General features: G+C 44.0%; 1 protein-coding gene across 1 annotated transcript in view; it reads left to right on the top strand.

The window, feature by feature from the left end:
* The window catches only part of CACNA2D3 (calcium voltage-gated channel auxiliary subunit alpha2delta 3), an 867979-nt gene that overhangs the window by 387520 nt on the left and 464963 nt on the right, over positions 1-15496 (top strand). Inside the window, exons 6-8 of the mRNA XM_059161213.1 lie at positions 3242-3373; positions 11341-11401; positions 11500-11650. Of these exons, the coding sequence (XP_059017196.1) occupies positions 3242-3373; positions 11341-11401; positions 11500-11650 (344 nt within the window). The remainder of the gene's footprint in view (positions 1-3241; positions 3374-11340; positions 11402-11499; positions 11651-15496) is intronic.

Here is a 15496-nt window from a genome sequence, read left to right on the forward strand (position 1 = left end):
AAAAACCCTAAATGAGGCAGCGGGGAGCAGGGCATTTTAAACAAAGTTTGACAGAAAATACAACCAAGGAAAAAGGCAAACTTGCTGTTTAGGAGGATGCTGATGTTTTTGCAAGTGACCTTAAGAAAGCACATTTGCTCAGCAGCCGTAGAGGGAATGTGCAGCCAGGGTGCTGGTCCAATGTCATGTTCACCTTCCCCACAGTAGAGAGTGGAAGGAACAGGGGACCTGGCCACATGTGGTGTGATATGAGGCACTGAGCCTTTGTACTATGTCATTTTTGCTTTCTCTCAACCATGTTGGGAAAATGATTTTTAACTTCTTTAAAAACCCAGATATTTAGGTGAAGTCCTCATTTTATAGCGTTAGCATTTTCCTGTTTCTCTTTTTCATCTCTCTCTCTCTCTCTCTCTCTCTTTAAAAGGCTTATTTATTTTAGAGCAAGAGAGAGAATAAGTGAGAAGGGAGAGGAGCAGAGGGAGAGGGAGAGAGAATCTCAAGCAGACTCCTGGCTGAGCACAGAGCCTTCCAGAGGGACTCTGTCTCAGGACCCTGGGATCATGATCTGAGCCGAAGTGAGGAGTCGGCCGCTCCACTGAGTGAGCCACCTCGGTGCTCCTCCTTTTTTCATCTCTTAGAGGACTAATAATCAATAGGAATTCGGGATTTTCCATTTTATTAAAATGGCTTGCTAAGCAAAATTGTGAAATGAACACACTGCGATTACCTCACAAGCCAGAGGACATGTTATCTCAAATAACTGATCAAATAGGTGTGTGTCACACAGCCCTCATTTTAACTAGACCATATATTTTTAGTGATTCTACTTCCTTTGTTCACCATGCCCTGGGAAGATCAAAGCCCCCTTTTCCTTAAAAGGCATAATTTCAGAGGAGATTTAGTGTCCAAATGATTGGTGAAATAATCCTCTGACCATTACCATTCCTTTTGCATTTCTGAAGGAGCTCACAGTCCCCCAAGGGGCAGTCTTAGGTTTCTAGGCCATCTGAGGGCATGGGTAGCCTTCTACTACCCCCAAAGAAACCACAGTCAAGAAAATAAATGCTTTAACTAGAAACTGTTTGACTCCTTAACATGTCGAGACAGTGAGTGAGTGAAATGGAATTTTTGCTTCTAATTGTGGAAAGTTTTTATATGATGGCAACATAATTGAGGCCATTGATGGAGGAGGCAAGAACCATGGAGTTTTCAGTGTCATTACTGTATTTACCTCTTTGTGGATTAATTTAAGTGGATTTTGAAGCAACGAGTGAGTCATAATAATTATTGTCAAGCTTGCACAGGAACTTTAAATAAAGGGTTCCATTTTCCAGGATTGTGAGGATAAAATCTTTCTCAAAATTACTTTGTGGTCAAGAATTGAATTGGTTATTTTCACTCTCCCAGCCAAAGATGTGGTTTATTATAGTTTATAAGAGTTTGAGCACTTACCTTTGAGATAAGAGTCAGAATCCCACTTGTCTATGGAATCCGGGTAAGTGATCTAAAAGGATAGTCAGGTTAGAGGTAAGACAATACAAGACATCATGTCTCTCCACTGGGTCAGGCATCATTTTGTGGACTCTGTCTCATACAACTTCTGATGAGCATCATGGGGCAATAGGCTGGCAATGGGCAGGCCACTGTGGAAGAGGGATGGGGTACACTGGCCAACAGTGAGTTTTCTTATTACTATACCCAATGCACTTGAACATTTCCAGAATTATTTTGCTCATTCATTTACTATACCACTTGAGGAGGAGAGTGACCAAATCTGTCTTCATCTCCTCCTCTCCCACCCCCGTGTAGAATAGGGGAATCTTTGGAATAAAGATGCTGTGGTGGGATTGCTATGATGTGGAAGCCCACAGGGAATCCTGGTGAGGGCACTGGAATCCAGGTGAATGGAATTGCTACACAGATGACTCTGTGAAGGCCTTTTGCCATTTGTCCTCTTCTGTAGATGTGCTTAACCTTCCAAACAGCCCTTTAAGATGGGTATTATTATCCTATTTTACAAATCACAGATCAGAAGCTTTGTCATTGATCAGTGGGTGCTTTTAGGAAAGAACCTAACCTCCTGATACCCTGTTTCTACCTGTGACGTATGGAGGACAGCAGTGGAACCTGTCTTGGAGGGCTGTGGTAGGGGTGACAGGAGGCGAGCTAAGCACAGTGCTTGCATCACAGGAAAGACTCAATAAAGGTTTCTGCTCCTCTTCCTCATCATTAACATGCTCACCTTGTCATTTTTACCCTCATCATGCTGGGACTGGGTAATGATCTCCCCTCTTAAAGGCATGTTGCTTTATGTGGCATCATTTTCAAATAGGATCTCCAGTAGTTTGAAAAAAAAAAAAAAACGTGGATGATCATAAAGTGTCCTTAGTGATCCATTCAACCAGTATGCAAACAGTACAGTACAGGCTTATTTTCCTTCTTTGTCTTTGCCCTTCGTTCTTATCAATGGGCAGAAGGCAAGGGGTTCTCTTTCAGCTACCAAGGGTGAGGAAAGATTTGTTCAGGGGATCACAAGAGTAGAAGAATAGACAGTTGTCTGGAATCTGGTGAACAACCTTTGTTTTCATCCATTCATCCATCCATCCATCCATCCATCCATCTCTTCATGCATCCATCAATGTTTGCAATCTCTGCCACGTACTGGTCAAAGGGGTACAGGAGAAGACCGAGGGAACTGGTTCCTGCCCTCCTGGAGCTCACCATCTGTTGAACAAAAGAAGTAGAGAGATGTAGTTATGTAATTCCAATTTACTTACTTATTTAGTTTTTTAAAAAGAAAACGTTTAAGTCAGAGGTGGAGAGAATTGGAACAGGGACAGTATTGGCTGAGGTCATCGCAGTGAGAGAAGACACATTTTTCCAGTTTTTAATGCTGGGTTCTGACTCAGGAGAAGAGAAGGTGGAAAATAATGCTGAGAAGGCCTCTCTTTGCTTTCTTAAGACCTCTGTGCCCTGCAAGGTTGAAAGTTACAAATGGCAGGGACGGGTGTTTCAAGTAAGGAGTCACGAATGAAGGCTCCCGGGTGGCTGTGGGGGCTTGGGCAGGATAAGGAAGTGCCAATGTATGGAATTCCCAGGAGCTGAACATTGGGGAAGCTACATCTTTCTTCACAGATTTCTGCAAGATGAACCTCACGCTGGTATAGGCCAGCTCTGAGAGATGCTGGCCGGGTTCTCTTTCGCTCTGGTTTGTAACATTTGTCTTCCCTTTCTTTTTCAGACCCAGCAATCGTCAACGGGGTTTATTGGTCGGAATCCCTAAACAAAGTTTTCGTGGATAACTTTGATCGTGACCCATCCCTCATATGGCAGTACTTTGGAAGTGCAAAGGGCTTCTTCAGGCAGTATCCAGGTGAGTATCCCTGCCTTGAGACTTACGATGGAGATTAATGATCTTGTGATAGGTTTTTTTCATGCTCAGGGTTAAATGTCTTTCCCTCCCGTTAAGAGAAAATGAAAGATTAAATTCTAATCAATTAAATCTCTTGTGAGGGTGCAGATAAGCATGGGAACATGGCATCTGCACGCGCATGCGTGTACATGCACAGGAGAGTGCACACGCGCCATGCCCCGCGCACGCGCACACACACAGGCATTTAGGTCTGCATATGGTTTTCACATCTTTCTCAATAGAGCAGTTTATAGAGCTGCCACTAAAAATGAGGCGTTAGAGCGTGAAACGCACCATATTTGATCTTTCTGGACGAGAGTTTGCTTTTATTACTATGAAACTACTACAAATTCCTCTTATCGTCGTTGTCGTTCCTGTGGAAAAGAACAAGTCATCATTGGGCTGAATTAAATTCTAACCCAAGGTGTAGGAAATGGAAAATTTGAACTTGGGTTTCCCCACTCCAGAGCTGACCGCCCTCGGAGGAAGACCTTGGGATGACCAAAGCACCGCTGGGGTCAGCGACTCATCCTTGGGACCACCAGTCGCACCTTCAGATGGGTTTGTCTGTCAGTTTGTCCCTCATACCTTTGGAGCAGGTATTCCTTCGGAGGCCTCCCCAGGCCTCTGCTTTGCAATAAGAATTTAATTCTAGCTTGGTTTGAATTTTAATTAAGAGAGGAAGTTTTAATTTTGCTCACAAGTTGTGAAAACAGGACTCGAGGCTACAATCGTGCCAGCATCACAGCTGCAGAAATTAACAAGCTCAACCTAAAAGAAGGAAAAGACGCCCTGCATAATCTTGGAGCAATTAAGTGGAGTCTTTTATGTTTTCATTAAGTAAGACTAGGCACCTGATGTCTTCCCACTTTGAGGCACAGAGACCGTCAGCCTCCACCTCGAGGAGCTGTTTGCCCTGCACACAGCATCTGTCCCCCAAGACTTGCCTGCCAAGTGTCTGCTTTGCCAGATTACTCAACATTTCCCAAGAGCCTTGTTCAGCAGGGCATGCGTGGTTCCTCCTGGAGCTCACGGAAATTTAAACGATAAGCATCCTAGTAAAGATAATGTTATAATAAACAGTGGTCTATTAAAGTTTCAGTGTCACCAAATTGCAGTCTGCTTTGATAGCCTCAAGAGAGTAAATTCAATGCTGATGTTGCTGAAAATCAAGTGTGGTAGGGGGCTGACCCATTGAGGAAGCCACAGGGAACTCTTACTATCCTACCATGGGGCGTTTGGATCGAGGAGGAACTGATAAGAAGAAACCACAGATCATCCGTTGTCTCCATTAGCAGGAAGTCCTCAAACTATGGTCATGAGGAAATTTGAAAAAAAAAAAAAATGAAAATAAGGAGGTACATTAGTCATCTCAGACTGCCATAATAAAATACCAGAGACTGGATGGTTTAAATAATAGACATTCATCTGTCATAGTTCCGGGGGCTGCTAAGTCTAAGATCAAGGTGCTGGCAGATTTGGTTCTTGGTGAGAGCCCTCTTTCTGGCTTGCAGATGACCACCTTCTCCCCATCTCCCCACATGGTAGAAAGTAGAAGCTCGGGTATTTCTTACTCTTTGTAGGAGGGCTCTAATCCTACCATGGGGGCTCCATCTTCATAACCTCATCTAAACCTAATTATCTCCCAAAAGGCCCCACCTCTTCACACCACCAAACAGGGTAATGTTAGTCTTCAACCTATGAATTTTGGGGTGAGGTGGGGTGGGGGTGTGCGTGACAAACTTCTCTCCATAACCAAAAGGAATCCTCATGAAGGTTGTATGTAACAGGGGAGACTAATTCAATTTATATAGAAGGTTTTTATCAGTCAGAACAGTGGACTGAGAAATGCTTCCCATTTTTATGATATTTGTAGCAGAATTTTCACTTTATAAAATTCTTGCATCTTTTCTATGTTAATAAGGACATGAGTCACTGACCTCCTAAGGGGTTTCACTACCCTGATAATGCCTTGTACTCATTCGAGTGCTTGATTCTGAACAGAGAACACACCTCGTGTCTCTTGGACATAAAATGATCATTAGAAAAGTGATCCATGGACATTTTTTTAAAAAGATTTTATTCATTTATCAGAGAGAGAAAGGGGGAGAGAGCGAGCCCAGGCAGACAGAATGGCAGGCAGAGGCAGAGGGAGAAGCAGGCTCCCCGCTGAGCAAGGAGCCCGATATGGGACTCGATCCCAGGATGCCGGGACCATGACCTGAGCCGAAGGCAGCTGCTCAACCAACCGAGCCACCCAGGCTTGATCCATGGACATTTTTTGCTTGGATTTCTTATTTTCAGGATACTTCTTTCCATGTTTAGAGTGGTATAATATTGTGAATCAATGGTAAGGGTGCATGTCCTTAAACAGAAGGGATAGTTCTTCATTCTTACATAAGAATGTCCCGAGTTCTTATTTTGTTCCAAACACTATGTGAGGTCCAGAGAAGAAAATGGTGAAACTGAACAGCTAAGATCTCTGCCCTCATGTAGCTCCCGCTCGTGGGGAAATGCATTCCTTCTCATTCCAGCTAGCTCTGGCAAGGAATACATTTATTGGCCCATGTAACTTGAAATCTAGGAAATGTGTTGTTTTGAGACACAGCTGGGTCCCAGTATTCAGCATTGTCATTTGGATTGTGAATATTTCCTTCCCCCTTTCATCTCCACCATTCTCTATTCTGACCATGTTTCACTGGCAGGTGATCTCCTAGTGATGGTGAACATGGCTGTGTGTGTTTGCAGGAATAGTTTTCAATTATGGTCGCAGAGGAAGAGAGAGTATCTGACCCAATGTCTCAGATGAAAGTCCTGGGATTAGTCTGGTCTGGGTCCCATGCCCCCACCTCCTCAAGTGAGGGAGCCTGGGCAGTGGGAAGCTTAGCCATCTGAAACCATGGAGAATGGTCGGGATTACTATGGCCTTGCCTGGAGGGGATCCTAAAGGAAGGAACAAGGACCACCAGGGAGACAGAGATAGGTGAGCAGGTCATGATGATACAGTGTGTTTCATGCTAAGATTGGGGAAATAGAAGATGCTAGGAGATCATTAAGGAGGACAGTCTCAGCTTCTGGAAGTAGGAAGATGGAGTTCCTGGAAGGGGAATTCTGGTAAACATCAGCCTAGTAGCATACCTGTCATGATGATTTGTCTTTCTGTATAGATTTACCTAGGCCTCCACAAACTCACCGTAGGTTCTAGGGGCATGTGGTAACACCTTCATGTGCTGCCTTTTGGATGATGTCATGTTCTATGTCTACAATGTCTGATATGGTTACGAGCATGAGAGATGTGCCTGATGAGACTGAAAAACTAAAATGAGAATTTTATTGAACTTGATTTAATTTAAATCTAAAATTAAATTACCACATGTGGCTTGTAGCTATCCCATTGAACAGTGTAACTTATGGGAAGAGGCTACTGTGGGTCTGATACCCAGTTTCTGAGGTACTGGTCTACCTTTCAGTACCTATGTTACTGAAAGGTCTCACCAGAGAGAAAACTTCGGGGAAGCTCTTCTGAACACCGGCAACCACCACAGCAACAAAATACTAGTAAAGGGCCTGTGAGCTCTACAGGATTGGTTACTCAGTCCTTATCAAAGCTCTGTTTATTTGCGTGTCATCCTTGGGAGTCTTTGCTGGTGCTGACAGTATTAATGTCATATTAATACTTGTGCTGATAATAGTTGATAGTGGCCCCCATTTATTAAGCCCTGTGCTGGGTGCTTACACAAGCATTGTCTGGTTTAATCCTCACGATGATCCTGTGAGCTAGAGTTATTATAATCTGCATTTTACCAATGAAGAAACAGACCAAGAGGTTAACTGACCGACCAAGTCATACCAGCGGGATGGGAGGGAGTTGGTAATGGTGTTAATATTTTCACCACTTCTTCCATGCTTTGTTCTCATGGCAGTTCTTACTCTATAAAATAGGAACTCTTCCCTGTAATCCTGAGCCATCAGGCTTTCAATCCCATGTCCTTTGCTAGAATATCTGCCCCAGGAGAGTGTTATATGGCTATCACTCTGTTACCATCTTCAAGCCCACATATTCGTATGTATTTGTTGAATGAATGAATCACTCAGTAGATCAAAGTTTACCAGATCTATTGACCTGTCACTGGTAGCAGCAGCCCAGCCTTCGCAGATATGGGAGAGCCACTGCTCCTCTGGGAAGCTGATCACTGGCTACTGTCTGGTGGGACTCAGTGACCAAGGGGGGAACTGGCGTAAACACAGTATAGAGCTATGGTTCCTTTCTTTTCTCTACTGCTCCCTTTTCTCCATGTCTTCTCAAGCCAATGGCTGCATCATGCCTTTTATTTTGAGATTCATGCCCCAGCCAACTTGGTGGCATCCCAAAAAGGCATATTGTCAATTCTAGAAATTATATAGCTCATGCAGGTGCTTCCTGGTTAAGTATTGTTTTCCTGGTTCTGAAAGATTTGGGATGAGCCAACTATTATTTCTCTGGGATTTGAAGTTACTTGGACACATTCAAAATATCTGTGTTTACAAAAAATTATATACTGGAAAGTTGATAGACCCTAGGGGAGATAGTACCACCTGGGACAGGGTTTCCTGAAGTCTGTCTCCTGAAACATTTTGTTATGAGATTGGAAAAGGAAGGGCTCAGTGGCCACTTAGCTTGTTCAATGCTGCCTCTGTGGAGCCAGTTGCAGAGATTCAAGGTGACATCAACAGATTAAAGGCCCTTAGGTATCTTCCCATGCAGGGCATAGAAACCAGCTTGTTTATTCATGTAACTCACGCTAACACCCAGAGAACTTCTCATGGGACCACTTCATGGAAATGCCTATATAAGGAAAAGCACGGTGGGTGGGGACTTGGGAAACAAGTCCTAGTCACAACTGGGAATCTCAGGAAAATCTTTTGAACTCTGAGAGCCTAGAATCCCTGCTGTGTGTTGAAGATTTTGACCCAAGAGTCAGGTTTGGGCAAGATGGCCTTTCAGGGCCCATCCAGTCCTGACTTCAGTCAAGGTGTTTGACCTTTGCCACCTTAGGCAGCTATGCCTAAAAATGTCTCAAGGTGCTGTCTTCATCCCCACTCAATGTATACCTCAAATCCTCACCAGGAAGGGCCTGGGTCTCATGGTTCCTGCAGCCACCCAGTCTCCTTTCCTCTGGCATGGACATTCTCTATGCACAGCCATACCAGAATTACTCTAGTTCCTTGAACTTGATATGATCTCTCAACCTCAGGACCTTTGCACATGTCATTCTCTATGCCTGGGGTATTCTTATTCACCCTGTGGCCACCATTTATTTTTGTTTTATAAGCACTACCTATCTGCAGTAGGTTGAGAAGTGTCTCCCCCCAAATTTATGTCCACCTGGAGCCTCAGAATATGACCTAACTTGGAAATAGGGGTGGTACGTTGGGATGAGATCACAGTGAATTAGGGTGGGCCCTCAATACAGTTTGAATGATGTCCTTATAAGAGGAGAGGAGAGACACAGAAGGAAGACAGAGACTGAGGTGAGGCAGCTACAAGTCAAGAAGCACCAAGGTTGCTAGGAACCAGCAGAAGCTGAGAAGAAGTGAGGAAGTGTTCTTCTCTAGAGCTTTAGAGGGAGTGTGGCCCTGCCAAGACATTGATTTTAGACTTCTTTTCTCCAGAACTATGAAAGAGTTCTTTCCTGGTAAGCCACCCAATTTGTAGGACTTTTGTTATATCGGCTCTAGAAAACTGATACACCTTCCTTCTGCTCTCATTTGAAAGAAGATCCTTCTTCCCGTTAGAGATTGGGATCACCTTTTGCATCCTACCGTAGCCTCAGGCACTTCTCCTTTGTGACATCTCTGGTGCATGTGATTTCTCTTCATATGCCAGCTGGCCTGCTTGGCATGAGGCCTCCTGAGGGCAGGCAGGGGCCAGGCCTGTGTTTCTCAGTCCATCGCCTGGCAGAGTACTGGAGTTTGATGAACATTGTGATGACTAGGCGAAAGGCTCTGGGGTTGTCCCATCTGCTCCACTTTCCTCTGGAATTGTATCCTTTCCCAGTTTTCCCAACAGACAAATTTCCCGTCGGCTTTTCAAAAAGCGCCAAGTACAGCAGTGCCTCGGAGGAGTTGCAAGCCCAGTTGCAGGGGAATGATCTCAGTCCAGAAGAAGAGTGTTGAATGTCATTAATCCCTTCCCTCCAGGCCCTAGGCTAAATGCTGGGGCTATAAGAAAGAATTGTACCTTTCCTTCTTTTTCTTTCTTTTTTTTTTAAGGTTTTATTTATTTATTAGCAGAAAGAGAGAAATCACAAGTAGGCAGAAAGGCAGGCAGAGAGAGAGGGGGAAGCAGGCTCCCTGCTGAGCAGAGACCACCCCCCTCCAATGCCGTGCTTGATCCCAGGACTCTGAGACCACGACCTGAGCCAAAGGCAGAGGCTTAACCCACTGAGCCACCCAGGTGCCCCAGAACTGCACCTTTGCTTGTCCCAATGCAGCATACAGGGATGGGGCTGTGATGGGGAGGAAGGATGGCCCAGTGGGGAGGGGTGGAGGATCGGGTACAGTCCTGGTCTAAGAACACTTACCACAATTCAAGAAACAAACATCCACTGAAGGTTTACCATGGGTCAACACATTAAAAAAGAATTCTCTTTATTGGGGTTCAAACCAGTGCTTTGTGAAATTGGAACATTACCTAGCCTCACCATGGGTATAATTTTATTATGTGTTGCTACCCTAACTATACTTGGCTTTTATACAAAGCAGTGTATTTGTTATTTTTAAATAAACTGTATTCTTGTCCCTTAGTGTACAAAATGATGTCAGATTTATTTTGTCTTCATTGCCGAATGACTTTCAATTCTCTTACTTCTGGTTTCTGATTTGCTATAGGAAACTCTGTAAATTAGGCCCATTTGTAGGTGAGGCTTGTAGGTACAAGGAGAACAGAATAAAATAATTCTCTGTGTAGCAAACTGCCATCTCATAGTTTTCTGAATACTAATTTGGGGGTGACATCTCAAGCACATATTATTTCGACATGGTCCAAAAGTTGGTCATCAGTAATTGGATGGAAGACTCCCAGTGTTACCATCTGAGTCAGGATTTCCTCCTGTGAAAATCATTTTTCTGTTTTTCTTTTCTTCACTCTAAAGTCTGTATTTCAGATCCTCCATCCCTGGCAGCACCGACGGTTGAAAACAATGATTCGCTATCTTATTTTCCAGGCAGCAGCCCCTTTTCTTTTTAAATGAAATTTTATTCTTAACAGCCGGGTTGTAAATAGAGAATGTCAACCTTGGACCTATCCTGACCAATCTGCAAACCACAAGATGAAGGATATGGGATCCCATCTTACACAAGGGGAAAACTCCCCAGGATTCAAAGCCTGAAATTCAAGCTTCTGCAGCATAATTAGGGTCATTTTTTTCTCCATCTCAGTCTGGAAAGCCAGGCCAGTATTCCTGATTATAAATACAGAAGTGAGGGGAGAACAGACCTACGTAAATTCTGGGATGGAAATGTAGCGAGGCTTTCTACTCACCATGCGGCACACATTGCTTTGTCCAGACACAGGGACGTGGCCTGATTCTACCCAGAAGTCTATGAACGATGCTACCAGGTCTAGCAATTTACTGGACAGTGAGAAAGACCACTGGCCAAGGAAGGGGCTGGAGTCATGTCCTTTGTTGACAGACAGCACGTTACTGAAGATGTGCCCATTTTCCATCAGGTCTTGGAGCAAATGGGCTAAGGCCATGTTTGCAATACTGTTCCGCCCGAAAACACCTTCCCAGAGCTGGCGATGGAGTATGTGATGAGCTCTAACGCTGGTCGTTGCTTGTGATTTTTCACCCTGTCTGTTCAATCAGCAAAGCAGAGCAGCCTTGAAATGCTATGAATAAATATTTGAAGTTTCTGGGTTTCTCATAACTCCATTTTTCTTCTAGGGATTAAATGGGAACCAGATGAGAACGGAGTCATTGCCTTTGACTGCAGGAACCGAAAATGGTAGGGAATGGTCACTCCTCTTAGTTAACATTTTAAAGAGAGAGCTCATGGAGAGGTTTATTTTTACGTCATTTACACTTAATTTTCCCCTGACCTAGGTACATCCAGGCGGCGACTTCTCCGAAAGATGTGGTCATTTTAGTGGACGTCAGTGGCAGCATGAAAGGCCTCCGTCTCACTATTGCAAAGCAGACCGTCTCATCTATTCTGGATACACTGGGAGATGATGACTTTTTCAACATAATTGCTGTGAGTGCAGCTGTTTTGTGCTTTTTATGTACTCTGGGTTCATCCACTCTTTTAGCAGAAACCGGTTCCCATTCTTACTGCTTTTGTACGCACAGCATTGGATGTCCCACCCAAGATGAGGGCCGGTTAGTCCCGTGGGGGTTCACTGAATCAGGAAGTTCAAATGGCTTTCAGAGCCTAGGAGAGCAGTGGAGCACCATTTCCTCTCTGTACCTGGCACTCAGGCACTGTCGTCTGGAAGAGTAGCACCAGATTTGGTTTTCCTTGGGGGCCAACCTTTTTGGAACCTTGGGGAATTAGACCTTGCAAGATGGTCCTTAAACGGCTAGTAGAAATTAACTTTAAGCTAGATGAGTCCGATGACAATGATAGTAATAATAATCACGAGGCTGAAGCAAGTAAACTGAGTTGTCTAAGGCTCCCCAAACACTTGATCTCAGCTTTGGAAACAGAAGAGTCATTTATTAAGCACCTACTGAACGCTATTTGCATTTCTTTGTTCCTCACAGCAGCTCTCAGAGGCAGGAGGTGGTTTTTGGCATTTTCTCAGATGCAGCTGCTGGGGTTGAGAGGGTCAGTGTCTTGCCTGAAGTCCTAGAGCAGGGATGTGGGAGACCCAGAGCCAAGCAGGGCAGCAGTTTGCTTCCTGAAAAGGAGAATCGATTTCTGGTTTCCATCTCCGGTTCTTTTTCCTCTTCTCCCCAGTTCTGTGGTATGAAGTCTTTCCCACTCTTTTCCCAAAGATTAGAGTCACAATGAGCCTGCTTCTTTTCCCTGGGTGCTTCACCAGGTTCTTGTATCTGGTGGTCAGCTGTGCTTTGCCCCTCACCTCTACTGAGGACGCTGACAGGCTGCAGCAGGTAGCTGAGGCAGCGCACAAGGGGGCGGTGCTTGGGCTTTGGGGTCAGGACTTAGTTTGAACCCTAGTTCTGCCACATATAGCTAGCAGCACATCTTGGGGCAAACCACATGCGTCTGAGCCATCAGCCCACTCTGAAGTTTGAGTACTCCCCTTGTCCACACAGTTGCTGCCAGATTACCTGAGCCCGGGCACAGGAGGCCCCACACTGAGAGCAGGATATGAAGGAAGGGGTGTTATTTGAAGAGCCAGGCAGACGGGCTCCAAGCATGTGGTCCGTGTGGCTTCCCCAGGCTCCTGAGCAGAGTGCATCATCACGATACCCTCTCTCTGCGAGGTCTCTGCATGGGCACAATAGCTGCTTTTACTTGCGGGGCACAGTTTGCAAGGGGAAGGGCACAGGGGTTTAAAGGACATTGGATTTCTATTGCATTGAGATTGCTTGACTTAGTGTCCCGCCTGCATGCTTCTGATCAGACTGAGCAAGAAGGCACAGCTGCAGACTGCCCATGATTTATAACTCTCAATTAAAAAAAAAAAAAAAAAAAACCCTAAAGAAGAAAAGGAGGAGAGACAGAAGAAGAAATTCCGTGGGAGCAGGGGTTAGTTTATTTATTGTTTATTTATTCAGCTAGACCCAGTGCCTGGGCCAGTGCCTGGCCATGAGTGAGGGTTCAAATATGTGTTAGAATCATCTCTACAGCCGCCTTGCCTACTCCTCCTTAGCATCCAATGTGGATGATCTCATGGGGGCTTCCCCTCAGCTCCGTGCCACGTGGAGTGGAGGCAGAGACACCACGAGGCAGAAGCCACCAGCTTGAGGTCACACAGCTAGAAGTGGCCCAGAAAGAACTCAGAACCTGCCTGGCTTTCCCTCATTCTGCTTCATGAGCAGAAGTGAAGACATGGGCTCGCCCTGAACCTGCATGACCCCAGGGCACCATTCCTTGGGGGTGAGGGGAACGGGACTGTTCAGACAGAACTTCGGGTATCTAAATCAAGCCAAGTTGCTCTAGTTACCAGTCTCCTTGTGAATATGCAAATGTAGCTTGATCCCCCACATATCCTGAAGCATTTCCAGATAAGCAGCAGCTAATTTGGGACTATCTTTCTTATTAATCTTTAATTACTCATTACAGAAGTATCAGAAATTAGCATAGTAAGAAGTGCTAACTAATGGGTCCTTTATCAGTCAGGATTTATTGTTCTGTTAACAAAACCAATCGATTGAAATAATCTCTGTAAGTTCATTAAGATATACAAACAGTATCAACTCCATAATGAAGACAGAGTGATTAAGATAATTGAAAGTAGACATGCTAGTTATTTTAGAATAGTTAAGGGGAAAAAAGTATTTTTTTTTTTTTTTTTGCTCCAAATTGTCCCCTTATATAAAGAAACCCATTAGAGGTCCCATTAACCCTCACCGTACATCTGCTTGTTAGTTTTCAACATAAATGATCAGCTTCGCGACTATTTACATAATTATTTTGATGAATAGGAAGATACTCTGAACTTTTTAAATTTTAAGCCTCTAGAGTAAAATCCATGAACTCTGTCCCCCTAATGGGTAAAAGAATGGATCAAGTTTGTTCATGAATTTGTATTTAAAGGCCTAGGTGTAAAAAGCACCACTAATTAATAGTAACGTTTACACATTGATTGTTTTATTATAGGCAACGTATGCAAAAATTTTAAACAACTCTGAAAAGTTTCCCTTCCTTTGATGTTTGCCATTGTTCCAAGTTCTAACATGTATAAGAACATACGTAATTTTTCCACAGCAATAGAATCCTATTTTCTGGGATATTCAGCAACTTGCTTCTATACTCATATCATAAGCAAGTATATTTGAAGAACAGAGCATTTCTTTCTTTTTTTTTTTTTTTAAGATTTTATTTATTTATTTGACACAGAGAGAGAGATCACAACTAGGCAGAGAGGCAGGCAGAGAGGGAGAAGGAAGCAGGCTTCCCGCTGAGCAGAGAGCCTGATGTGGAGTTTGATCCCAGGACCCTGAGCTGAAGACAGAAGCATAACCCTCTGAGCCACCCAGGTGCCCCGAGAACAGGGCATTTCATCACCTCTAGTTGATGTTTGTTATTTAACCAGTCCTCCTTTGCTGGGTATCATGCTGTTATGGGTCTGTTTTCCACTTGAGAGTGCTGCAGAGAATGAACTTGGGCATGTGTTTTTGTAGTGTTGGGTATGCTTCTACTGAATAAAATCCAGAAGTGGCATTGCTGTCCCAAAGGGTATGCACATACTTAGGTATTACGAGGATGTCCCTTAAATAGGCTGGTGTAATGCTTACACACTCAGAAAGCATACAGGCATACCTTGGAGATATGGCAGCTTTGGAACCAGCCCACCAAAATTTAGTGGGTATTCTGATAAAGTAAGACAAATGAAGTTTTTTGTTTCCAGTGCGTATAAAAGTTATGTTTACACTATACTGTAGTCTGTATGTGTGCAGTAGCATTATGCCTAAAAACAATGTATGCACCTGAATTTTAAAATACTTTATTGCTTAAAAATACTAACCATCATCTGAGCTTTCAGTGCTGATCCCAGAGCACCATCACAAATATAATAATGAAAACGTTGAAATATTTGAGAATTACCAAAATGTGACAGAGAGACACAAAGTCAGTAATCACTGTTGAAAAAATGTTGCCAATAGCCTTGCTCTGCAGAAAGTTGCCACAACCTTTAAAAAAGTAACCTTGTAAAAAATCACAGTATCAGGAAGCACAATGAAACAATGTATCCCTGTATTAATCAGCTCCACCTGCTGTAACAAAATATCATAAACTGGGTGGCTGACACACAGAAATGTATTTTCTTACAGTTGTAGAGGCTGGAAGGTCCAAGATCAAGGTCCAGTGGGGTTTGTTTCCTGTGAGGATTCCCTTCCTGACTTGTAGACAGCCCCCTTCTCACAGAGAGAGGGAGTAGGCTTGGTAATGTCTCTCCTTCTACGAGTG

Source organism: Mustela lutreola, chromosome 2, assembly GCF_030435805.1.
Source record: "Mustela lutreola isolate mMusLut2 chromosome 2, mMusLut2.pri, whole genome shotgun sequence".
In the NCBI taxonomy this organism is placed as follows: domain Eukaryota; kingdom Metazoa; phylum Chordata; class Mammalia; order Carnivora; family Mustelidae; genus Mustela; species Mustela lutreola.